This window comes from Pyrus communis, chromosome 8, assembly GCF_041283825.1.
Source record: "Pyrus communis isolate YQ-2024b chromosome 8, ASM4128382v1, whole genome shotgun sequence".
NCBI classification, from domain to species: Eukaryota; Viridiplantae; Streptophyta; class Magnoliopsida; order Rosales; family Rosaceae; genus Pyrus; species Pyrus communis.
In genome coordinates, this window is record NC_142572.1 from 34,927 (window position 1) to 61,253 (window position 26,327).

At 38.2% G+C, this 26,327-nt stretch overlaps 2 protein-coding genes, 2 long non-coding RNA genes and 1 pseudogene across 7 annotated transcripts; 3 read left to right on the top strand and 2 right to left on the bottom strand.

Annotated features, from left to right (window-relative positions):
- Nucleotides 1-369: 369 nt before the first annotated feature.
- On the bottom strand, nt 370-1,192 carry LOC148694548 (uncharacterized). Its single transcript, XR_015965155.1, has 4 exons — nt 1,135-1,192; nt 977-1,044; nt 825-885; nt 370-722 (listed from the first exon to the last, which is right to left on the bottom strand). It is a non-coding gene; the product is annotated as an uncharacterized LOC148694548 (long non-coding RNA).
- A 1,099-nt stretch (nt 1,193-2,291) lies between these two features.
- Nucleotides 2,292-9,371, top strand: LOC137717509 (ferric reduction oxidase 6). 2 transcript variants are annotated; one of them, XM_088698381.1, is made up of 10 exons: nt 2,292-2,676; nt 4,993-5,334; nt 5,417-5,510; nt 5,633-5,827; nt 6,174-6,408; nt 6,753-7,080; nt 7,168-7,444; nt 7,717-7,972; nt 8,081-8,516; nt 8,985-9,371. In XM_088698381.1, exons 2-10 carry the CDS (start codon nt 5,097-5,099, stop codon nt 9,152-9,154), a joined length of 2,229 nt encoding a protein of 742 aa, XP_088554507.1. In that variant the 5' UTR covers nt 2,292-2,676; nt 4,993-5,096; the 3' UTR covers nt 9,155-9,371. The 2 variants fall into 2 exon arrangements, with proteins under 2 accessions (XP_088554507.1, XP_088554506.1); XM_088698380.1 differs by having other exon boundaries at nt 2,295-2,681.
- Nucleotides 9,372-10,711: 1,340 nt separating this feature from the next.
- Nucleotides 10,712-14,285, top strand: LOC137717463 (endoglucanase 25). The gene is made up of 6 exons (XM_068456847.2): nt 10,712-11,681; nt 11,933-12,240; nt 12,334-12,798; nt 13,001-13,136; nt 13,237-13,409; nt 13,558-14,285. The coding sequence occupies exons 1-6, from the start codon at nt 11,297-11,299 to the stop codon at nt 13,957-13,959; spliced, it is 1,869 nt and encodes a 622-aa protein (XP_068312948.2). The 5' UTR covers nt 10,712-11,296; the 3' UTR covers nt 13,960-14,285.
- A 139-nt stretch (nt 14,286-14,424) lies between these two features.
- Nucleotides 14,425-18,843, top strand: LOC148694549 (MLO-like protein 13; annotated as a pseudogene). Its single transcript, XR_015965160.1, has 11 exons — nt 14,425-14,956; nt 16,040-16,097; nt 16,226-16,443; nt 16,587-16,703; nt 17,455-17,515; nt 17,607-17,710; nt 17,853-17,927; nt 18,036-18,124; nt 18,299-18,348; nt 18,434-18,474; nt 18,604-18,843. The product of XR_015965160.1 is annotated as an MLO-like protein 13 (transcript).
- A 4,758-nt stretch (nt 18,844-23,601) lies between these two features.
- On the bottom strand, nt 23,602-24,491 carry LOC148694550 (uncharacterized). Of its 2 annotated transcripts, none has more exons than XR_015965162.1 (2): nt 23,892-24,491; nt 23,602-23,797 (listed from the first exon to the last, which is right to left on the bottom strand). It is a non-coding gene; the product is annotated as an uncharacterized LOC148694550 (long non-coding RNA). The 2 variants fall into 2 exon arrangements; XR_015965161.1 differs by having other exon boundaries at nt 23,602-23,814.
- Between the last annotated feature and the right edge of the window lie 1,836 nt (nt 24,492-26,327).

The following is a 26,327-nucleotide window of genomic DNA, read 5'->3' on the forward strand; positions in this document are numbered from 1 at the left end:
TTCTTCAAACTTGATAAAATTATCTTATTCCGCCTGATATAAACATGTTCCAACCCTGATATGCTTTAATCGAGCATAATCTGACCCAGTTTAAGACTTTATAAGCTTTTACACAAAAAAAAAACAAAACAAAAAAAAAAAAAAAAAAAAAAAAAGAAGAAAAGAGCACTGTTTTGTTTTAGCCTTTCATTCCGAACTGATTTTTTAGCAACTACAGTGTTTGAAAATTTGTTCTTATCATATCAAGAACTAAAAGCAACGTTTTGCAAAGAAAGATCTTCTAGATCTCTAGCAATACTATACTTAATCTAAGGATTTACATGAACACATATTTAACTAAACATTAACTGCAACAAAGAGGATGAAATATTTATTTGTACGTAGAAGTAAATTTCGACAATGAAATATGTTGTTTGTACACATAGTTAAGTATATGGTTACATGCAAATTAAATGAACAAAAAAGGTAATTATAAAAAATCATGAACAAAGTTGAGAGGATGAAACTGGCGAAGTTATAGTTGTTTCGTTGGCAGCTGTTTCTTGTTGTACCATATCAATTTGAGATAACTCTGTATTCATCATGTTGTGTGTTTGTGTTCTCTTTGATAGAGATCCGTCGTTATCTGTTTTATCTTGTTTGCCTTTTGCATCTCCCACCCACGAACCGATATATTGTTGTACTTTTTGATCAAATATTCCTTCCTTGTACATGCTACCCATCTGAATCATCCAAATGGAAGAAATTATTTACTGTACAAATGAAATGAAAAAGACAAGGAAAAACAAAACAAGCAGTGAGAGAGAGACCAAGAGAGAGCTTACCTGGCTGACAATTACATACAAGGGTAGTGTGCTGTAACTGCAAAGCACTTGAACAATCACACTACATACGATGATGGAACCATGAGATGAGAGTAATTAAGTACACAAGTTGCTATATTATGTCGAATTGTTTCCTTACATAATTTCATTACCCCATAATAAGTCTCGGCACGATGTACCCCAACTTCTCCATGATGCATGAATGAAATCCATACGTGGTCTGCAAACAAGTGAATCTTGACTGTTAGTCATACGCATATCCAAATCTGGAAGAATTGTAAGATATATGCATTGCATAGTGCACACATACCCAGATCCAGAAGAAGAATGCAATCTCAAATGAATTCTGGAACAATATGAAGTGGATCTGTTGAGTAAACCAAAGTCTGTCATTTGTCCCTTGATTTAAGGAGACCATTTCCTTGATTACTGTACAGTCATCTCAGAATGTTTTTCATCTACTTGGGAGTCTAACTCACGTAGTAGCTTGTGTAGGCCTTAATTTCAGGATCTTGATTGATCCATGTATCTGTATAAATCTCTCTTTGTACCAATTACTTTTAAACTCAATTAATGAAAACAAGTTACAAAGCAAGTTTTCACATGGTATCAGAGCACAGCCTCTTTGATAACCTGATAACCTAAAATCCTTGGCGTTCAAACACACCAAGAAGTTATAGCATTCCACTCCTCGTCGACATGGCAACCGACTCTTCCAGCAAACACACCAAATACGAAGATCCCAGCGATCCCTTTTATCTTCATAACTCCGATCAGCCTAGAGCAATTCTCGTCACACAACCGTTGAATGACGAAAATTACTCCACTTGGAGCCGAGCCATGGCCATGGCCCTAAATGCATTGTATCTTGTATTCCTTGGGAATGAAGGAATATCTTCTCTCCTTTTACTACTATAAATAAAGGCACAATGTAGGAGGGATAACAATACACATTCCCCTACAATTCTACAAACACATCTCTCTCTCACTCTCTTCTCCTTGCCGCCGGCCACCATAACCTTGTCAGATAAAATAGACCACAAAAACAAACATGAAATTAATAAAAACAAAAGACAAGTATGAAATTTTTCTCTTTACTTTGAGAAAGAGTAGAGGGTTTGGATGTGACGAAGGATGCATTGGTTGGGCGTTAGTTGTGGCGTCTGTATTTGCTGCTGATAATTTTTTTTTTTTTTAATTTTGTTTTAGCTTGTGTTTATCCACGTGACAATATGTCTTTAGTTGTAGGGACCTCACATAAAAACCATGTCAGCACATTAATTGAAAATTTAACATAACTTAATAGCAAAAAAGCTAAATAAAAAATAAAATTGAGAGAAGGTTGAGTTTCAGTGAGATACATGGTCAATATTTAGTGACTAAAATTGAGTAGGTGGTCAATTTCAAAGACCATGTGGTAAAAAGCATACAAAATAAAAAGCAATCCCAACCCAGAGGTCCCAAAGCCGTGAAAAAAATCCAACGGCCTCCTTCCCTCCATGTCCTCTATCCCTCTCTCTTTTCCCCCTTCCGTTGAGCTAGCCCTGAGAAACTCTTGATACTCGAGGACTCATGACTCAAGGGTGAGAATGGTGGTGGTCCTCGCGGCAGGCTGGTTTCTTCGTGGGCTCTTCTTTGACAATCAATATTTGGATTGGACACGTGTAGGCTTTAGGCTGTAGGATTAATTGGGTCCGTTGGGAGTTAATAAGTTGATGGGGGATTGGGGACTGCAGTGCCAAAAAATCAGGTAGCTAGGAAGGAGACAAAGGAAATACGAGGCCAGCCGCCAACCACAGGATCTCTGCTCTCACCTCGATCTCAAGTGTTACTATCCTGATCCACAACAAAAGTAAGGTACACATAATATTTCATATTTGAGTGGTTGTTGGTTTTAGAATCATATGCTTCCTTGCTTAATTATATCCTTACAACAACTAATTAGTATAGAGAAAATGAAAATTTAAGGGAATATCTGTTTGTTTGTTTCGTTATTTCTTTTTGTGTGGGTATCTTTGAGTTGCGAACATCAGCCATTCATCCTTGCTAGTTACCGAAAATTGATGGTGCTCTGCTCCAGGGTTTCCATGCTAGACAGACTCACTTTAGTGTGGTAGACTCTAGTGTGTGGACTACGGAGTGGCAGGATATTAAAAATCCTCAACTCCCCTGCCGTTTTCTTTTTTCACATTATTATTCTTGATTATTACCGAGAAGTCTGAAGTGGTATTATAGGAGGACGATTCTCTTTCCTCTTAATCTATTTTCTCTTTCATCTTCTCCTATTTGAACGATCAAGATTAAGTTACGTTAACGTCTTATATTGATTTTTTTTTAAAAGACAATAAGACAGAAATAAATATGTAAAAAGAGAGGAGGGAAGATGATGAGAAAATAAAAGAAGAAAATCCTGCTAAGTGGTACTGGTAAATAATAAATATTAGGGTAAAGTACAAAAAACTACCTCAACTATTGGTGTCATGACACTTTCATACATCATCTTTTAAAATTGACAATGTCATACCTCATCTTACGAAATTGTGCCAATGTTATACCTTCCGTTAGTCTACCGTTAATTTGTCAGTTAAATGCTGATGTGGCTTAATCCATACCCTATTTTCTATTAAATTAATTAAAAAAAATCATTTAATATTTTTAAATATTAAAATAATAAAAAAAGTTAAAACAAAAAAAATAAAAAAAATCAAAACCTTTCATCCCATCCACCGCCTTTCCCCCTTCTCTCTCTCCCCATCATCTTCTTCCCTGCGTGATTCAACCAAAAAAAAAAAAAAAACTTTTGAAAACCCATCAACCCCCAAACCCCCCCCCCCCCCCCCCGGAAGAAGAAGAAGAAGAAGAAGGAAAAAAAAAAACCCCAACCCAATTCATCCCTATACCCCCCCCCCCCCCCAAAAAAAAAAAACACAAACCCAGTTCGTCCCCTCCCAAAACAAATCCAACCCCCTGCCAACCCAGAAAGAAAAAGGAGGAGGAAGAGGAAGAAGAAGGAAAAAAAAAAAAACCCAAATCCCGTTCGCGGATTTTGCGAGGGGTGGGTGCGGAGGGTGCATGTGAGGAGAAGACGAATTGAGATTTTTTTTTTTTTTTTTTTTTTCCTGGATTGCAGTTAGGGGCTCGGGTGGGGGGATGGGGGAGAAGAAAGAAGGACGCTGGGGGGGGGGGGGGGGGTGGGGGCCGTTGGGAAGGGATGAAGTTTTTTTTTTTTTTTTCTTTTTCTTCTTTTGTTTTCTGGGTTGCAGGCTTGCAGTAGGGGGAGGGATGGAGGGAGGGAAAGGGTTGTTTTGTTTTGTTTTGTTTTTTTACTTTTCTTTATTATTTTAATATTTAAAAATACTAAATGATTTTTTTTTAGTTTTTAATAGTATTTTATTACTTTTTTTTTAATAAAAAGTGGATCCTGAATCAAGCCACATCAGCATTTAACTGAGAAATTCAAGCCAAGCTAATGGAAGGTATAACATTGGCACAATTTCGTAAAATGAGGTTTGACATTATCAATTTTAAAAGATGAGGTATGAAAGTGTCGTGACATCAATAATTGAGGGAGTTTTTTGTACTTTACCCTAAATATTAACACTTGCAGCATCAGTTGTCAGTGCTACAAGCCTACGGGAGTACATACAAGTACGCGACTAGTTGCAACTTACATGCCACTATTTTCATCATTTCGCTATTTTTTTTCTCAGTTTCATATTTGTGGGAAGCATTCGCTTCCTCCCTACCGAGTAAATAAGGATATTGTTAAAGAGATTAAATTTATAAATAAAATGTTATAAAATAAATAATATAGAAGTTGACAATTAAATTATTATTTAAATATTAATAAACGTGTTAATTTTCTATTAATGACATATCTTTTAGTTTACAAATTTTATTCATAAACTTTACTACTTAGCATTACCAGTAAATAATATCAGACAGAGTAGAAGCATTAGTAGTCCACAAATTTCTATAGTTGCATCATTTTCTCATTTGTTGAAAATATCCTTTAAAAAATACCTGGTTCATATGACAACGCGGTCCACAACTTTGGATGCTTCCCACCTCTCTTACCCCCCCCCCCCCCCTCTCTTTCTCTCTCTCTCTCTCTCTCTCTCTGTGCAATGTGTTCAATGTTGTGAATCCCATGTATATATATTGGCAGGCCTATGGCCTTCTGGGTTCGCTCAGTGGACAGACTGAGGTTGCTGGAAAGCTTTAGTCGGGAGCATTAAGCAAGTTTGAGAAAGAAATAAATTAATTTGGGCCATGGATAACAAGCAACCCCTTCTTCTGAGCCAAGGATTTGGAGGACATGTTAATTATTATGTCAATCTCAGGAAGACATCTCTTTCTGTAACCTTTGCAAAATGGATCCTCAAGATTGCCATGTGGGTGCTTTTCATTTCATGGGTTGCTCTAATGTTTCTGTTCCCATCAGATTTCATGCAGAAATTATTTCACAAATCGATCCAAGCCACTCAAGGAACTGTTTTTGGGATCACAGGTGGGCAGCGTTTCAACTTCTTTTTTACATGATTCTTCTTTCTCTCTCTCTCTGACTTAGAGTTCTCTTGTTATATATGCAGGAAGCCTATTCCTGGTTTTCAGTAGCCCAATTCTCACTATTGCACTGCTTTCTATAGCATTTCTTATTATCTCTGGCGAAGAGCAGCTCCACGAGTATGTCTATTTTTAAGTTGGAAAATATTCATATTCTTTACCTATCCTATAGATTGAATATGCGTCTTTTCATTCATGTTTTGATCATAAGATCTTTGTATGTAATTAATTTATGAGTGTAGGAACAAGACTTCAAAATGTCCGAGTTTCCGCTTATGGACGTTCCCAGTTCTTGTGGATGGACCATTTGGGGTTGTTTCTGCTGCCGAGTTTATCGGGATATTACTCTTTGTTGTGTATGTTATCTGGGCTGTCTACAGTTATATCACGAGTATTCTCAGCTCCATGTCTGATCAGTTAACTTTTAAAGTGCAAAGGTATATTGTTTATCCCTAGAAAGTTATCCAATTTAATGACTTTTACACTTTGTTGTTGTTACTATCCATGGACGGTCTTTATTGCTTCATTGAAAGCTTTGTTTAATCAATAAAAAAAACAATATTTAAGCCATCATAAGATTTGTCTGGGTTTTACTGTTTTAGTTAAAGTTCCAAATTGATGCACATTCATTCATCTAGGTATTCAGGCTTTTTAAGCCGAAACGCCTCTCAGTAAAGTTAATTAATTTAAATGGTTGAGAATCTAATCTTCTAAGGTGGCAACCCTATCTTCAGTTTGAGTTTGGTTTCATTACCTGAGTTACCTTGTACTTGAACTTGTCAGTTGTTTGTTCCTGGAAATATTGGGACTTCGTTTAGGCTCAATTGGGATGTTTTGCCTGGCACTTTTGTTCCTACCGGTTGCAAGGGGATCAGTTCTTCTTCGACTTATAAATATACCTTTTGAGCATGCTACAAGATATCATGTATGGCTGGGACATCTCACCATGATGCTCTTTACCATCCATGGACTGTGTTATGTAGTGGCATGGACGGTTGAGGGCCGTCTCCTCCATGAAGTGAGTACTCAAGCTGGATATACATATTTGCTTCTAAGTAATCCTAGTTGTTGTTCATAGCTCTTAGCTGTTAGCTAAAATTAGGGGATAATTTAGAGAATACAGCTACTTCCTCCCTTTTACCATTATGACATTTTTTTTTTCTCAATGGACCATGCATTCCAATCCGTCAGGATACCTCAATGTTCTGAAATACTTACTGCTTATAAGTGTATTAAATATATTAGTGTACATGTATCTCTCATCTCTAGTAGTATAACTTGGAAGAGCCTTGCTACGGGGAGGTGTAGACTCAGATAACGATGCCGAACTACTTATTACTTATATTTAATTGTTTGATGCAGATGTTGGATTGGAAGGATATTGGTATTGCCAATCTTCCAGGATTGATCAGCCTTATCGCAGGTCTGTTGATGTGGGTCACATCACTTCCTCCAGTAAGAAAGCTGAATTTTGAGTTGTTCTTCTACACTCATCAACTATATGTCATCTTCGTTGTCTTCTTGGCTTTGCACGTTGGTGATTTCATTTTCACGATGGCCGCTGGAGGAATATTCATTTTTATTCTTGATCGTTTTCTGAGATTCTGCCAATCTCGAAGGGTTGTGGATATCATTTCAGCGAAATGCCTTCCATGTGGAACTGTAGAATTGGTCCTCGCAAAACCAAAATGTAAAAAAAAATTCTTCACACATTTTTTTATTTCATTTATCATTTTCTGTTACCAAATGAGTGACTGCTAGCTCATGACTCATTTAGGTCTGCGGTACAATGCCCTCAGTTTTATTTTTCTTCAAGTTCGGGAATTATCATGGTTGCAGTGGCATCCTTTCAGTGTTTCATCCAGTCCTTTGGATGGTAAATATCATATTGCCGTCCTCATAAAGGTTCTAGGGAAATGGACAGAAAAACTGAGAGGAAATATCTTGAAAAACTCAGAGGCAGAACACCAAAAAGAGCTACCTTGGACTCCTCGTGCTAAGATAACAGCTTCTGTTGAGGGGCCTTATGGGCATGAGATACCGTACCACTTGATGTACGTACTCTATTCCTTATTCCTCTAGAAAGAAAGATAAGCTATTTTGTCCACTCTCCACAATCCCCCTCCAAATCTCCCAAAAAAAAAAGGAAAAAAGAATAATAAATATCAACTATCATAACATTTTGGCAAGGAATTGTATCTGATACAGGCTATTGTTTAATGTTCCTTATTTTGGGATCAATAGAGGAGAATTTACCAGACATCTAGCTCAATAATGAATTTTTCTTTCTGTATCTAACTATATGAGTTTATATAATTTATCTCAGGTATGGAAATCTTATCTTAGTAGCTGGTGGCATTGGGATTTCACCTTTCCTGGCCGTCTTGAGTGACATTCTCCATTGCGTTAGGGAAGGGAGACCTTGTATACCAAGAAATATTTTAATTGTTTGGGCTGTCAAAAGATCAGATGAGCTTCCACTTCTTTCAACAATTGACATGGAGTCAATTTGTCCATCTTTCTCTAATAAACTAAATATTGAGATTCGTATTTACGTCACTCGAGAATCTGAACCTCCATTGGTATGTTTGGTTGCGTTTTGACACATTTTCCGAACTTCTGCATAATTTTTTGTTTTTTTTACTGTTATCATTTCCAGTTTTAGGAGCTTGAGTGCTTTTTATTTTCAGGAAGAAGGTCAAGTTCAGAACACTCTGGATTTTTCTCTTTGTCCTACATCGAATAGGTGCGGCATGTCTGTTTTGGTTGGTACTGGACATAATGTATGGTCTGGACTGTATATAATCTCATCTACGGTTGGCTTTGTTATCTTAATGGGTTTATTGGATACCTTCTACATAAACCCGTTTCGCATATCTTCATGGTGGTACAAAGGGCTTCTTTTCATTGCCTGTATGGTGTTTAGTGTCTTTATCTTTGGGGGTCTTGTGGTTGGTTTATGGCATCTTTGGGAAAGAAGAATTTCAGAAAAAGAACAATTTGAGGATGCTAAGCTAAATGCAGATAAGGCAGGGCATGGAGAAACTGTAGCTCACAAGGATTCGCACCAGAAAGTTCTTGCGAAGCTAACTGGCATTCGTTATGGTGCAAGACCAAACTTCAAAGGTATGCCTCCCTACATGTCTATTTCTGTTCTAATACACAATACATGAAGTTAATGAGAATGTAGATAGTTAAAAAGCTAGTTGATAACTGAAGATAATGGCATGCCACATATACAAGTGAAACTTGTTCATTGATATTTTGAAGAAGTTTGAAATGAAACAACTATAATTTCTTCTTGGTAGCTTCATATTTTTGAGGTGGCAGCATACCATTTTGTATCGGCTTCTACTTTCTGTTGTCCTCTTTTGTTTGCCCGGTAACAATCTAGAGAAAAATATCTTATTAGCTTGTGATGGTGGTGGATTCTTGTTCTGCAAAGCTCCATTTGATTTCATTGCCACATAATAATGAAGAACCAGAGAGACTGATCCTTTGACCAATTATTATAGAAGAAAATTAGGTCCTTTGGGTACGTAATAATTTCCATTGCTTACAGTTAAGTTAATACATGCTTTCTTGTTAGTGCAGAAATATTTGAAAGCGTATCGAAGAATTGGGGCCATGTTGATGTGGGTGTCATTGTGTGTGGTCCTCCAACTCTTCAATCAAGTGTTGCGAAAGAGATCAGGTCGCACAACTTGAGGAGACAGTTGGACCATCCTATCTTCCATTTCAACAGCCATAGTTTTGATCTGTAGCCTCCTACTCCACAACTTGTTTATTTATATGATTGTACACAAACATGTATATAGATATAGACTAGAGCTTTAGTACCTGCGCGTTGCCGCAGGAATATCAAATGAATTATAAGTTGTATAAAAGTGTTAGAATAAGAGATTAAATGAGTTGTGACCTGTGAAGTTGTAAGCACAATCGTAGATATGTTAAAAAAACTATTTACATAAAATATAAAAAGTATGCACAAAAAATATATAGTAGTTGTTGACAACTCTATAGACACCTATAGAGTTGTTCAAAATATAACAGCTTGTACAAACATGAGTTTTTTAAATTTACCTGCTTTACCTTCTCCACACACTACACGCCTGGGCCCTTATTCTAAAAGCTTGCAAAACGTCGATTTGGACTATTTCCATTTTGTTAGAAAGTTGCTCAACCAAAATCTAAATTTCATCAATTTATGAAAACATGAATATACAGATTAAATTGCATGTAAAGAATGTACAAATGGTGTTCACCAAAAAAGAGAATGTATAAATAGAAAAATATCAATCAGCAAAAGAATTCTTAACATAAATACAACAATAAGAAATCTCAGATAGAAAATAAATATCTATCAACTACCATACAAAAATATAATGTGTCGTACAAAAGCTTTTACTTGCATACTTTAACTAATGAGCTGCAAAACTCATAATCTCTTCCTGATGCAATTTTATTTAGGCCTGGTTTGGTACTGAGATGATTCTGAAAAAAGCTGGGAGCTGTTTTTGTGTTTGGTAAACATTCAGCTTTAGCTTTTTTTCACAGTTTTGGGTGAAAAAAAGCCAAAAACAAGAAGCTGCAAAACCTAGCTTTGAAAAACCGGTTTTTTTTACATCTGTTTTACATAAAAGTTTACCAAACACTATAATACCGCTTTTTTTTTTTTTTTTCAAAAGCACTTTTACAAAAAAGTTTACCAAACACTCTACTGCTTTATTTCACAGCTGCTTATTCTTACAGCACAGCAGAAGCAACTTTTTTTCAAAACACAGCAATACCAAACCAGCCCTAATCTCAAATTTGTTAGTTACTGAAAAAAGATCCGTTTAACATCTAGTCCACAAAGTTATATGATTGACTTTAAATACATCTTTGTTGTGTTTATTCAATCCCTTTTGATTTAAGTAAAACTAATGAAAATGATTTGAAAACTTTGAGTTTTAACGATAAAGACAAAATAAAGGATAAAGTGAATGATACATGGTTGATTTTTTAATGTAAAAATATGATTTTTCGTTTAAATGAACAACATTAAAAGTTTTTCATTAAAATGTCCAATAAATTTTATTTTATATTTTACTACGAGCAATATTACTATTTTAAATTGTACTAAAATGAGAGCTTGAATTGGAAAGGAGTGAGCTGTAAAGAACTACCAAATGGTTGTTTAGGGGAAGAGGGACGTTCTTAACCAATGTGGACGCGTGGAAAAATTGAATTTCGATCTAAAGTGGGTTGGCTTGGGTTTGTAACTTGTGGGTGGATTGATGGAAATTGGAATAGCAGCAGTGGTGAAGTGTAAACAAAGCAAAGCAGTTTGGTATGGCATTACTTATTAGGCGCGTGGCGAGGGCTAGGAAAAATTAGACGGGGTGTCGTTGTCGTAGTAGTGGAGTGGTCAGTGTCATCAACCAAATAAATGTTAAATTGATTATATTGCTTAGACTTGATCAACAAAATTAAAAAGAAAAATAATTAGGGGAAGGAAGAAAAAGAATCCCATCCCATCCCACCACAACAACTGTAAGTCTGAAAGCCACGTGATATGAAGAATACATGAGGTATTTTCAATACAACTGTGATCTGCTATTGGGTCGAAAAATAAAACCTCTCCCACCGTCACCCATCCAAGTTCAACCTACCCAACAGAGAGACCCAACCCTTCCCAATTATTGAATAAATTAATAGATAATACACCAGAAAAAGTCCAAATTTAGTCCACATTTCCTATTTATTACCAGCAACAGCGAGCAAAAGCAACTGGCTTGTTTGTTTTTGTGAATTCAGTTCATTCATTACTCATCAGATCTGATCCGGTGGTGCTTTGCTTTTGGTGTCGGTGTCCGTGGGAAACTCAATAACATCTGTCGGTCGGCGGGCATTCTATCAGAGCTATGAGCATGTACGGTAGGGACCCCTGGGGGGGGCCGCTGGAGATAAACACGGCTGACTCTGCCACCGACGACGACCGCAGCCGGAACCTGCAGGATCTGGACAGGGCGGCGCTGTCGTCGCGGCCGCTGGACGAGACTCAGCAGAGCTGGCTTCTGGGGCCCTCCGGCGAGCAGAAGAAGAAGAAGTATGTGGATCTGGGATGCATCATCGTTAGCCGTAAGATCTTTGTGTGGACGGTCGGGACGCTGCTGGTCTCGGCCCTCTTGGCGGGCTTCATCACTCTCATCGTCAAGACTGTGCCGCGTCACCGCCACGCCCGCCCTCCCCCCGACAACTACACTTTGGCGCTTCGCAAGTCCCTAATGTTCTTCAATGCCCAGCGATGTATGTTTCTTTTTCCCTTCCTTCTATTTTTGGTTGGTGCTTTTTTATTTTTATTTTTTATTTTTACAGAAATTATGTCTCAAGACTCACTCAATACTCCTCAAAATCATAAAGTGTAACTGTCAAATCTGGATCATATTTGTTGTTTGTTTTTGGTTAATTTGGCTTCCTCAGATCCTGTCATCACTAATTTGTTTGTCATTCATTCAATAATAATTTCATTCATGTTAATTTCCTATTTTATATGGCAGCCGGAAAACTCCCAAAGCATAACAATGTGTCGTGGAGGGGTAATTCGTGCTTAAAGGATGGCAATGATCCCTCCACCACTTTCAAAGATCTTGCCGGTGGCTTTTATGACGCCGGAGATGCTATCAAGTTCAACTTCCCCGCCTCCTTCGCCATGACCATGCTCAGCTGGAGCGTCATCGAATACAGTGCTAAGTATGAAGCTGCCGGGGAACTCTCCCATGTTAAAGAAATCATTAAATGGGGATCCGATTATTTTCTGAAGACCTTCAACCATTCTGCCGATTCCATTGACAAACTTGTTGCCCAGGTATACTTAGCCCCTTTATTTATTTATTTATTTTTTTTATGTTTACTTTTCAGTGCGCTAATTTCCTAATCTGCTACTTTGCTAATCTGACAGGTTGGGGTAGGATCTACTGCCGGAGGAAGTACTACTCCTAATGATCATTATTGCTGGATGCGTCCTGAGGATATTGATTACCCGCGTCCTGTGTCTGAGTGCCACAGTTGCTCTGATCTAGCTGCGGAAATGGCCGCGGCTCTAGCTGCTTCGTCCATAGTTTTCAAAGATAATAAGGCATACTCTCAGAAACTTGTCCATGGTGCAACAACACTCTTCAGGTTTTCAAGGGAGCAGAGAGGCAGATATAGTGCTGGTGGTAGTACAGATGCGGCAACCTTCTACAATTCCACCAGTTATTGGGATGAGTTCGTATGGGGTGGAGCTTGGATGTATTATGCTACTGGAAATTCCTCTTATCTTCAGCTTGCAACAACTCCAGGTCTTGCTAAACATGCCGGTGCTTTCTGGGGAGGACCTGATTATGGAGTATTGAGCTGGGACAACAAGCTTGCTGGAGCTCAGGTAAGCTAACGGAAGAATTCATGTTTTGATATGATGCATAAAATTTTCTAAAAGCCATTTGTACTGTCTTATCTTCAGATAGTTCTATGTTCATTAATCAGGTCTTTATCTAATATCAGATCAAATTCGGGTTACGACCTTCACAATTTTAGTCCCTTCATATTTTTCATTGCCAACACAATCTTTAAATTCTTTGTACTAGGTGCTTCTGAGCCGTTTGAGGTTATTCTTGAGCCCTGGGTATCCGTATGAAGAAATTTTGAGGACATTTCAGAACCAGACTAGCATAATCATGTGCTCATACTTGCCTGTTTTTACAACCTTTAACAGAACCAAAGGTACGAGGTTTCCTAATGCATAATTGTTTTTGTTGTGGACTTAATTGACCTCAATGGGGTCCACAAGTATGGGATCTAACATCTTACTGACCTGCTGCAGGAGGCTTGATCCAGTTGAATCATGGAAGGCCACAACCTCTTCAATATGTAGTCAATGCAGCCTTCTTAGCTACGCTGTATAGTGATTATCTTGATGCTGCTGATACACCTGGGTGGTATTGTGGACCCAACTTCTACTCTACTGACGTGTTGCGAGAATTTGCCAAAACTCAGGTATATAGTATTCATTTTCTTTCTTTCCTTTAATTTTTTTTTTTTAGTAATGTTGCTTATGGGGCTCGAACTCCCCATACATGTGAAGAGACTCATGTTGAGACTTGATGGCCAATACTTCTTCTTTCTTCCCCCTCTGCTTTGGCAGATTGATTACATTCTTGGCAAGAATCCTAAAAAAATGAGTTATATCGTGGGCTTTGGGAATCATTACCCAAAACATGTCCACCACAGAGGCGCATCTATTCCAAAAAACAAAATCAAATACAGTTGTAAAGGGGGATGGAAATGGAGGGACACTTCAAAGGCAAATCCAAACACGATTAATGGGGCCATGGTTGCTGGCCCTGACAAACATGATGGTTTCCGTGATGTTCGTTCTAATTACAACTACACAGAGCCGACTCTCGCAGGAAATGCAGGTTTGGTAGCAGCACTCGTTGCTTTGTCTGGAGAAAAATCTGTTGGAATTGACAAAAATACGGTTTTCTCTGCGATTCCTCCAATGTTCCCCACTCCACCACCACCTCCGGCACCCTGGAAACCATGAGATGCTAAAGCGGTCACTGTTGTTTTAATATGTGTGCGACTTATGGGTAGATGATTTCGCTGCAGTAATAGACTTTGAAGCTTATATCTCGTTGACATAAACAGTAACTCAGTAACATGAAGATCGAGAGGATGGGCGCAAGGAAGTAATGGACAAGACATTGAGAGATTGTTGGGCTGGGCTGGGGCTAAATAGCGTCGCGAAGAATTGATAAAAATGTCTTTGATTGAATTTTGTGATATATACAGTGTATATGTATGGAACAAATCCAGTATTCTTTGAAACATGGAAAGTGAACAATTTGAATTTGGTTGACAGATTTTAAATTTGAATTTTGCATGTCAGTCATATATTTTTTTTCTCGCTCCTCTACCGCCCCTGAATTTGTGTTTTGACAGGAATGTGTCATGCTCCTGTCATGCTAATGCTGTTATGAGCATTGAGTTGTATACTCCGATTCGACCCGACTCAGCTTCTTACTTTACATCGATCTGCTTTATATTTTCATATATTTTTCTGGTAGCCGCAGCGCAGAGTTTTGGTGAGTTGGATAAGGAACTCTTTCTACTTTCGTTGATGTAGATCTTGTAGTGGGAACCTTCCTTTCCTCATTTACTCGGTAAAATTCTGCACATAACTTGAATTCCACGGCCACCTCGAATATGTGTACCCCTAATTTATTTGCTTCTTCTCCCCTTATTCTCTTCTTTTTCCTTGGAAAAGGGTATTCTTTGTCCCCAGAATCAAGGTTTCCCTATACTTAAATATTTTAAAGTTCGCAATCAATTAAAACAACATTCATTTCCGTCCCAATCTAATATGCTCACCACGGCAATCTTTGTTGGTGGATTGTTCATTTTGGTGTGACCAAGCTATGGCACAAGAAGAAGTCAACAGCTCTTTAGAGTATACACCGACATGGGTGGTTGCACTTGTTTGCTTTGTCATTGTTCTGCTCTCTCTTTGTGCCGAGCGCGCTCTTCATAAACTCGGAAAGGTATCCAGACATTGTTCCCCCCTCTCTTATCATATTTGCAGTCATTATAACACTTGAAATCTTTTTGCTTTTTCTCCCTCCCATGCTGGGAAATGCTTTCCACTCCCCATTCCCCCGGCATGTCACCTTCACCTCACCTAAACTGTTCACAACAAATCTAGCATCACCAACTGTTCCCGAAACAATATTAGCAAATACAATCATTAACAAATCTGATAACTGAATTAGCCTAGATCCTTTTGTAGAGGGATCAGTTTGATCACAAGGTTCATGACGATGATGATGATTCAGAAGATGTAGTGCTAACACCACCTACGTAAAAAGCTCAACATTGCTAGAATTCTACAAGTGTTGACAGCTTGAATCAGGCCCCTGGGTAAGGACCATAGGTAATGGGTCAAAAGAAGTAATAGAACACTGATAAATTAGATTTAACTTAAGTGATCCCTCGCAGTAGCGGTGGATGGAGTTTGTCTTTCATTGTTCCCTCATCGGTACTTGGAGAAAAATAACCCTTTGTCATCAGTTCCACAATAATAAGTAATAACAGTAGGCTAGTTCTTAATCGACTACAGTCATCACCATACTGCTCCTTATTCAATCTATAGAATTCTTAGCAGCTGGTGAATATGGAAAAATGTGAATAAGGAGGAATGTATTGACAGGTGATAAATGCAATGCATATACGCAGGGCGGGAACTTATTTAATCAATAAATATTTGTCAGAAATTGATACTGTTGAGATTCAAATAGTTCCAAGGCAGGGAAACGAATCTTGTAATCACAATTTTGTAAGAAAATTGTAGGAAATAAATTCTGGAGCTTATCAGAAATTTAGATGTCTCAGTCACAAAAGATGCACGTAGCATTGATAAGCTACGAGACATGTCCAAAATCTTGAAAACCGAGGATTTTTCCTACTTTCAAATTATTGACGGACTGAGTCCCATCGTACTCTTAACTCTGTTTTTGGAAAGTTGAACTTATCTATAGGACAATTCTTCAAGGGGTTATTTGGGGACATCAAAAAAATTTCAACTAGTTTGCTGTTTGGTTTAATGTTTTTTTTGTCTGGAAATTCAGTACTTAAGGCATGAGGAACAAGATGCGCTGTTTGAAGCCCTACAGAAACTAAAAGAAGGTCTCTCTCTCTCTCCCAACATATCATTTGCTTCTTGTATCTTGACCAATTAGATGGATGGATCATAAATTAAGAATGCCTATATACTTTACTAACGCTAATCATTGTGTTTCCTATCGTTGAAACAGAGTTGATGCTTTTAGGGTTCATTTCCCTTCTACTAACTGTATCTCAGCGTTCCATAATCCGCATATGCATCCCTTCTAATCTAGCAAATCACATGCTTCCGTGCAAGAGGGAAACTTCTGAGGGAAACAATAACGCACATTACTCTCTTGATCAATCTATAAACAACCGGCGGCGGCTTTTGTCTGCAGATACAAATTCAGACCATTGTCTGCAAAAGGTACTGTATTGTTAGTACCTTATATATTTTACCACCACTTACAATGCTTGTGATATGAGTTTGGTGTGGGTGTGTGCGTGCGCATTCCCCTTTTTTGACGGAACAAGTTACAGGACAATGCTTGCTTTTTTCTATTTCCTTAGGGGAAGGCTCCATTGTTATCATTGGAAGCACTACATCATCTACACATCTTCATCTTTGTATTGGCAGTTGTTCATGTGATCTTTTGTGTCACTACTATGGTTCTTGGAGGGGCAAGGGTAATGCTTCTTCAGAATCTTTTTACTATTTGGATGATTATCTAAATATGTTTTGTTAAAGAAATCAACCCCATCTCATTAAAGAACCTACACAAATCTAGAATAAAGAATTCTAGAACATTCACTAAGGTTGGTTAGCTAGATTATCCAAGTTAAAGTAGTACTTTGTAGAAACGACTAGAATGTTGTTTCTTGAGTTGGTGGAAGAGTCTAGAAGAATGGTGAGGTTTCCACCAACATGCAAGATTAGTGTAGATAATTCTAGCTTAGGAAGTTAGTGGAATTATCTAGATATCTCTAGCATGGTGTGTCCATGCTTCTCCAAGGTTCCATCAATGCCTATAAAAGGAGAAGGCATCCACACCATTTGTATCAACAAAATCAACAAATCAACAACCAACCAATCAATTAAGAAGAGCTAAGTAAGAGAGTCGGAAGCCTTGTAAGTAGTCTTGTAAGAGTGTGAGTGCTCTAGAGTTTGTCTCTAGAAAGTGAGTGAGTGTCATTGCTTCTAAAGTGTCTTTGAGAGTGTTGTAATATTTGTTTGTGTAATACAAGTAATTTGTTTACTTGTATTGTCTCTCCAACACTTGTGTTAGAGTTGTGTACTCTAAATTTTCCCCAACATGTTTGATACAACATGGTGTCCTATTCCACCTCTTTATGGTTTGGGACCTTGCAGTTTGTATAGTGCTGCAATGATTATGGTTTGTATCTCTACGTTGTAACACATACGGTTTATCATATGTAGGTACGTCAATGGAAGCACTGGGAGGATTCTGTTAGGTAGGATATTACAAAATCTGGGATGGGTAAATATGAAATTGGATTTGCAAGTATATTTTAGCCAATCCAAGTGCTTGTATCCGCTTTGTATGATTGAATATATGCTATCCTATGCAGATCCAACTAGTCGTGAAAATGTGCATGCTCAATGCCAACATCATGAATTCTTCAGTAAACGAGGAGTAGGATATTGGCGAAGAGCAGCTATCATAGGTTTGGTGGTGAGTTTGCTATAGTTTTGTTGTTGGAGATTATGGACTCTACATGCACGGTTCTGAAAATTCCTTGTTGCTTTATATTATTTCCTATATAATATGAAGGATTAAGATATCTGATAACACTCAGTTTAATGTACTTTCCTAGATATCATTCTTCAAACAATTTTATGGTTCTGTCACTAAGTCGGACTACATTGCATTGCGACAAGGGTTTATCAAGGTTAATATCTCCTTCTTGTTTCTATGTGGTTCACATATCAAGGTTAAAGTTTCTCCCGTGGGCATGTCATTACAAAAAATGTATGGGACTGACTTGGTTTCGTTTCAGGAGAACTTCCCTCAGAATCCTCGATTTGATTTTCACAAATACATGATGCGGACACTTGAAATTGATTTTAGAAAAATTGTTGGGATAAGGTAATGCCTGGCTGTTGAGGTTTTGTTGTTGTTCTTGTTAAGCAGCTCAGCTGCGTATATGTATGAAGATCCTTTTGTGGCCGGAGCTGTGCATTAAGATTAGATGGAATTTGATTGTCGACTAATATAGTAATACATATTCATTCAACCGTATATATGTGTGTATGTATGTAGCTGGTACCTATGGCTCTTCGTTGTGCAATTTTTGTTGCTGAACGTGGAAGGTAAGCTCTTGTAATAAAATCTCAATTTGAGCTGAATTAAATATCTGAGTGAAGTACTCGACAATCTATATCTTCGAATGTGCAGGATGGCATACCTATTTTTGGTTAGCGTTTTTGCCGCTGATTGTGAGTATTGCCTTAAGGTCCCTTAATTTTAAGTGGAACTGGAAATCAATAATTTCCTATTAATCTTGTTGAGTGACTTTGAGGAGATGATCGCATGTAAAATGATTGATGTTTGATATGGGATGACAGCTTCTGCTTCTTGTGGGCGCTAAGCTGGAACACATAATTATCTGTTTGGCTCAGGAGGTTACGCAAGGGACGACAACACAGGATGATCATGAAGCAGCTGCAACAGTGAAGCCTTCAGACAAACACTTTTGGTTTAACAACCCTCGCATTGTTCTGAATTTGATCCTGTGAAAACCTGCTTTGTAACTTGTTTTCATTAATTGAGTTTAAAAGTAATTGGTACAAAGAGAGATTTATACAGATACATGGATCAATCAAGATCCTGAAATTAAGGCCTATACAAGCTATTACGTGAGTTAGACTCCTAAGTAGACGAAAAGCATTCTGAGATGACTGTACAGTAATCAAGGAAATGGACTCCTTAAATCAAGGGACAAATGACAGACTTTGGTTTACTCAACACTCCCCCTCAAGTTGGAATGGATGTTGATTATTCCCAACTTGCAAAGCAAAGTTGTAAATTGATATAAGCTCAGTGGCTTTGTGAAGATGTCGGCTGGTTGCTTCATGGTTGAAATGTGAGATGTCCTGATCATTCCACTTTGAACCTTTTCTCGTACAAGGTGGCAGTCAATTTCTATATGTTTGGTTCTTTCGTGAAAGACCGGATTCGAAGCGATGTGAAGTGCTGCTTGATTATCGCAATATAACTTGATTGGATGTTTATGTTTCTCTTCCACACACCACCATCGTCCTACCAAATTTGATGCAAGAGCCACACGTTGTCTTTTTCTTGGCTATCCATACGGCACAAAGGGGTATCAAGTTTACGACCTTCAAACGAGTAAAATCTTTATTTCACGTGATGTTATTTTTCATGAAAATGTGTTTCCTTTTTCATCTTCCGCTGCAGTTTCACCTGTTGTGTTTCCACATACTCAAGATACTGATTGTGATGACACCATCATTCATCCGCCCATTCCACTGGAGCAAGATTCAGTCGACCTATCCTCGTCTTCGTTGGTGAGTCCTGTTTCCATTCCCTCTCCCTTTATTTCCACATCCCCACCCCGTCTTAAATAACCCACTCATGCACCTGGTTATCTTCAACAATATCATGTTGACATCAACCTTCATTCTCGGTCTATCCCTTCATCTCACTCGGCGTTGACCAAAGTGACAGGTACTTCTTACCCTTTGTCTGATGTACTCACATATGATCGTTTATCTGCTCGACATCGTGCTTTCACCACTTCCATTTCAGCTGCCATAGAACCCAGTTCATTCTCACAGGCCATATGCGACCCCCAATGGCGTTTAGCCATGGAAGAAGAACTGGCAACCCTTGCTGCGAATAGGACATGGTCTCTTCAACCGTTGCTCCCTGGAAAGAAGCCGGTTGGATGTAAGTGGGTCTACAAAATAAAATTTCGATCCGATGGATCCATTGAGCGATATAAAGCACGTTTGGTTGCCAAAGGTTATAGCCAAATTGAAGGCTTAGACTATCGTGAGACTTTTGCTCCGGTTGCAAAACTGACAACAGTCTGCATTCTCCTTGCCGTTGCCTCCGTCCAACAATGGCACCTCCACCAACTTGACGTTAGCAACGCCTTTCTCCATGGTGATCTTGAAGAAGATGTCTACATGTCCTTGCCTTCTGGTTTTGGACAAACGGGGGAGACACGAGTTTGTAAACTTCATAAATCTTTGTATGGGCTTAAGCAAGCCTCTCGTCAATGGTTTATCAAACTCTCTTGTGCTCTTAGAAAAGCCGGTTATCAACAATCCAAAGCAGACTATTCATTGTTCATCCGAAACCATGATGGTAAATTCACTGCCCTCCTTGTCTATGTTGATGATATTATCTTGGCAGGGAATAACATGCAAGCAATTGAAGATACCAAGTCTTTTCTTATGAAGCAATTCAAGTTGAAACACCTTGGCCAATTAAAATATTTTTTGGGCATCGAAATTGCTCGCTCTAGCAAGGGGATCACTCTTTCACAGCGAAAATATGCCCTTGAAATACTTGAGGATGCAGGCTCCCTTGGCGCAAAACCAGCCACCTCTCATATGAAGCAAAACTTATCACTCAGAAAGGACGAAGGACAATGCATTACTAATCCTTCTTCTTATCGACGGCTTGTTGGGAGACTAATCTACCTGACAATCACGCGCCCTAATTTGGTCTATGTTGTCCACATTCTTAGTCAATTTATGGAGATGCCTCGACTTCCACACTTGGAGGCAGCCCACCGAGTCTTACGATACGTCAAGCATACACCAGGGCAAGGTATTTTTCTCTCTGCATAGGCTGGCTGTTTGTGATGAAGTATTTCATAGGGTGATTTGCCGTGAAGAAGAGGAGTGGGAGTCCTATTTATGAGATAAGTGGCAGTGAGGATTGCATGACCCCAAAATTTCTTGGGAAGATGAGATTGAAAAAGTAAGGCTCTAGCGATATTGAGTAAGTGGCGGCGTTTGCGCTCTGCTACCCCATTTTGTTGGGGAGTAGAGACACAACTTGTTTGATGTAGGATGCCCTTATCTGGAAAAAAATGTGTCATAAAAAATTCTGGACCGTTATCACTACGAAGAACCTTAACTCGTGTGGAAAATTGTGTTTCAACAAGGTAGATGAATGTGATGAGATAGGATCGTGCATCTGTTTTTTGATTCATTAAATAAACCCATGTGCACCGTGAGAAATCATCCACAATAATTAAGAAATATTGTGCCCCTGTGATGCTGGGAACATGGTAACCTCCCCAAATGTCAACATGAATTAACTCAAAAGGAGCTTTTGTATTAATAAAACTCAATGGAAAAGGAACACGTGTTTGTTTGGCTAATGGACAGATCAAACAATCATCAATGCTACAAAAATTCAAGTTTTTAATGCAAGGAGAGATATCCCGTAAGGTCTTGTTGGAAAGGTGGCCAAGGCGTTGATGCCAAAGCTGAGAAGAAGAAGGAGCAACAACTGACACTGAATTGCACCTGGTTTTCGTCACATTATCAAGGTAGTAGAGTCCTTCTCGTTCAGTTCCCGTCCCAATCATCTTCCTCGATCGTTGGCCCTGAAGTAGACACATTTTATCAGTGAAGATGACAAAGCAAGATGAGGTATTAGTGGTTTTGCTGACAGAAATTAAATTCAGTTTAAATGATGGAACACAAAGCACGTTCTGAAGGACGAGATCATCGAGAGACGAACTGTGCCGATATGTGTGACATCAGCGAGTGCATGATTGGGTAGGTGCACTTATCGATTGTATACCGGAACGCTTGTGGTCATTAAACTTGGTGAGCAGACCATGTGGTCTGTGGCGCCAGTATCGAAAATCCAGGTCCTTCCCTTATTGAGAGCAGAAGCACCAAAAACTCTACCTGATAAATCATTCATAGTAGAGGTGGTATCGACATGATTAGTTGTGGAGTTGGATTGGCTCTTATCAAGGAGTGCAAGCAGGTTGTGATATTGCTCGGAAGTGAGGCTGTAGAAAGGAGGAGATGTTGCTGGAGGCGTTGGCTTGGTGTCAACATGATTAGCCTTGGAGTTGGAACCCCTGCGATTTTGATAATCTCCCCTATCGTTGTTGTCCTTTGCCTTTTTCAGTTTGCGGCATTGATCAATGGTGTGACCTCTCCAATTACAGTAATCGCACTTGAGGTGTGCATGACAGGTCTCTGAAGTGTGTCTGGTTGCATCACAATGATCACATTTTAGATAGGGATTTCTAGGAGAAAAATTCCTACTAGAGTTTCGCATGTTGTCCCGCACGGCGAAAGCTGCAGCATCGATGACTGAAGACCTTCCAGGGGCATGTATTGAAACTGCTATGTGCTTCTCATCTTGAATAATGAGTGAGAAAGCTTTGTTGACAGCAGGGAGGGGATCCATAAGTAAAAGTTGCCCACGAACTGCAGCCTAGGATTCATTCAGACCCATGAGAAACTTCATGGTTTTCTGACTTTGCTGAAACTGCATCAATTCTTTCGCAGCTCCACATGCACAGGTTGGGAGAGCGCACAGGGCATCACGTTCATCCCAAAAGCTTTTCAGTTTGGTATAATATGCACCAATGCTCAAATTTCCTTGAACACTTCCATGTACCTCTTGTTCGATATGGAAAAGATGTACACTATATGTGTGAGAGAAACGTTCCTTTAACTCATTCCAAATATCAGCTGCAACATTGTTGTAGATGACACTTGCTCCGATATCTTTGGAGACAGAGTTGAGCAGCCAGGATTTCACGAGGTTGTTGCAACGAGTCCACTGTTGGGATTCAATTGTGGATGCCGACTCAGGCTTTTTAATGGTTCCATTGATGAATCCTTCCTAACTAGAATCAAATCTAATTTAGGATTTACACAATCACACTTAAACTATGAATGTTTACAACACTAGTTTGTTTGTTTACAAATTTTTTTTTGCTTTTAGTTCCATTTTTTTTTTATAGTTTTACAAATTGTCTCATTATATCTATCGGGTGCTGTCTTTTTGGATGTATGGGTCACTAGCACATCATGTCAGCACACTAATGAAAATTTTAACATGACAGTATGGGCAAAGTGCGACACATACACTTACGGGGTCAAGTGAGAAATTTTGAATTTCTTGGGACAATGAGTGGAAGGTTGAGTTTTAGGGGGTGTTGGAGTAAATAAGCCATTTCAATTTCGATCATTGTCATCCTTGAATATGAGTATCTAACATTTAATAATATGATTTAGTGATAATTCTTTTTTTACTTGTAAATGAGAAGTCTTATATCCGATTCTCACCAAATACAACTTCAAACCAAATTATTATGGTAGCACATTGTCAACCTTGATCCATTATAACATTAAGGGTAAATTACACTTAACTACCTCAACTATCGATCGCATCACAATTTCATACCTCATATTTTAAACATTGTAATATCATACCTCAATTTATGAATTCGTTGTAATGTCAGACCTTCGTTAATCAATCCGTCAAATTGGTCGTTAATGATGAAGTGGCAAATGCAAGGTCTATATTTTTCTGACGTAGAAGACCACATAGATAAGAAAATAAAATTATAAAATAAAATCAGTTTACAAAAATAATAATTTTTGTCTAAAAATTAAATAAAAATGAGTGGGGCCCACCCCAACCAAACCATCCATCCTCGCCCTTCTTCCCCCTCCATATACCCCTCATTCCTTCCTTCACCACTAAAACCACAGCTTTGCTCCTCCTCCGACACCTCTCATCTTCCTGCAATTCCAATGCAACTAAAACCCACAATTCAGATTCAAAATTTTTGCTTCGGTTTCAAATTTCATTAAAAAAATGCAGAAACGAAACTTACCAGGTGGTGCTTGACCCTCTCAACCAGAGTTTTGCGGTAGCGTGCGAAGACAACTTCTCTCGCCGACAACGATCTCTTCTCGTCCAGACCTCCACGCCCACCTCCAAAACCATGTCCATCTTCTTCCTGAGCACCATCGTCGTCAACCTTTCGAGATCGTAGCTGCCGCGATGGTGACTATGTTGGCGGCTCTAGCTTCAATTGCGGCGGGATTCATCGAGGTGGGATGGTGGTTCTGGGTGCTGGCGTGGCGAGAGAGAAAAATAAGTGTGAGGGAAGAAAGGGGATGGTGGGGTGCGGCATGCACTCAGGAATAGAGGGGGAAGAAGGGTGAGGATGGCAAAACCCTCGTCGAGAGGACCAAGCACCATCTGAGTAAACTTTGTTTATGCTTTTTTTTAAATGAAATTCAAAATCGAAGTAAAATCATGAATCTGAATTGTGGGTTTTGGTTGGAATTGGAATACAAGAGGAGGAGGGGTGTCGGAGGAGGCGCGGGGCTGTGGTTTTGGTCGTGAAGGAAGGAAAGTGAGGGCGGATGGAGGGGAAGAACGGCGAAGATGGATGGTTTGTTGGGGTGGGTCCCACTCCTCTTTGTTTAATTTTTTGGGCATAAAATTATTTTTTTAAATTGATTTATTTTATAATTTTATTTTTATCTACATGGTCTTTCATGTCAGAAAAATATGGATCTTACATTTATCACGTCATTACTTAACAGTTCATTTGATAGATTAATTAATAGTGGTCTGACATTACAACGAATTTATAAATTGAGATATGACATTATAATATTTAAAATATGAGATATAAAATTATTGTGTGATCCATAATTAAGGCAATTTTGTATAATTTACCCTAACATCAGTGCCATTCCGTGTTAGGATTTCGTCCAAGCTTCTTTTTTTTTTTTTGCTGATATGAATTCGCTAATGACCCCAACAATTCAATTACTTTGTGCCAGTGGATTATATAGGGAAAAAAACACTTTTTATAATGATTTTTTTTTTCTAATTTTTTTTTTTTTAGCATTCCTCACATATTGTTGAATAAACTTCACTTGCTTAAAACCCTCCACACTTATTTTTTTAAATTAAAAAATAATCTAAATACACCCCCACTTGCTTACCAAAACAACCCTCATACATCACATTCTCCACACACCTTACACGCCAAACCAATCTCAAGTTTTCCTGTGGTCAGAAAAAATTCCAAACCTTTGTCTTTACCACAAACACGCCGTGCATAATTCTGCATGCCACTTCATATGTTGTCTGGTTGTGTAGAAATTTTCAAAAACTTTAATATTATGTTTGGACGAGAAAAATAAACTTAAAATTTTGACAAAAGTTAGAATTTATAAATTGACATGAACCAATTCCGTTATTTAGATTCATAAACATAGAAATTTAGAACTTGCACGTTGGAAAATAAAAACTTGAAATTTGAGACCTCTAATTCCAAGTTTAAATTTTATGTAAATAGGTGTCATTTCTCAATTTCCATGAGCAAGAGTTTAAAAATAACAAATTCCGTATCCAATTCCATTGTTCTTTTAGATTAACTAAACAAGAAACTTAACAAATTTTACAAAATAAATTTATGTCATTTCAATTTCCCTCATTTTATAATTCCATAGTAAACTTAAATTTCTTCATCCAAATAGAATGTAAGTGGTTAAGTTTGAAATTGTGTTTGCTTCAAGGTTGAAAATTTGTCCTACATCAACATTCATATTATGTTTTTTTGGAGTTCTTGTGGAATTTTTGTATCAGCTCTTCAAAAGGAACCCTAAAAAATTAGTTATCCTCATTTTGTCATCCGATTTCTTTGTCTGAGTCAAGGTTACCCGGGAAATAATCATAATTCATGATAGGGCAACAATTTAGCAATTACAAAGCAGAGGAGTCTGCTGGTTGAATGTGCCCTTCCAGCTTCTCATTTCTGCAATCATATATGCTTGCATGAAATTGCACCCCAGTACTCATCATAAGAAACAAAATAGAAAACCTTCTAAATAATTTTTTATCATAATTGGTCTTTGAAATTTATCCACCTCATTTTTTATATTGAAAATTGACTAATGTAATCCATTTGCAAATAATCTATCAAAACTTTCGTTATGTGTTGACATGGCACGTAATTGGGTCCTATAAATAAGATAAAAATATTTAAATAAATAAAAAAATTATACAAAACTACCTTAACTTAACTGCGAGAACAATCTCATATCTCATGCTTAAAAATTACAATAGCCTTGTCTTATGAATTTGTTGAACGTTAGACCTCCATTAAAAAATCTGTTAATATATAACTACTGACGTGGCAGGCGAATAACCACTCTCGTGCCCAACTGATCGATAAGTGCAACAGCGGGGAGACCCCAACGGCGTCTTACTCTTCGATGTGGGGAAGCCACCCAGCTCGGAGTAGGAG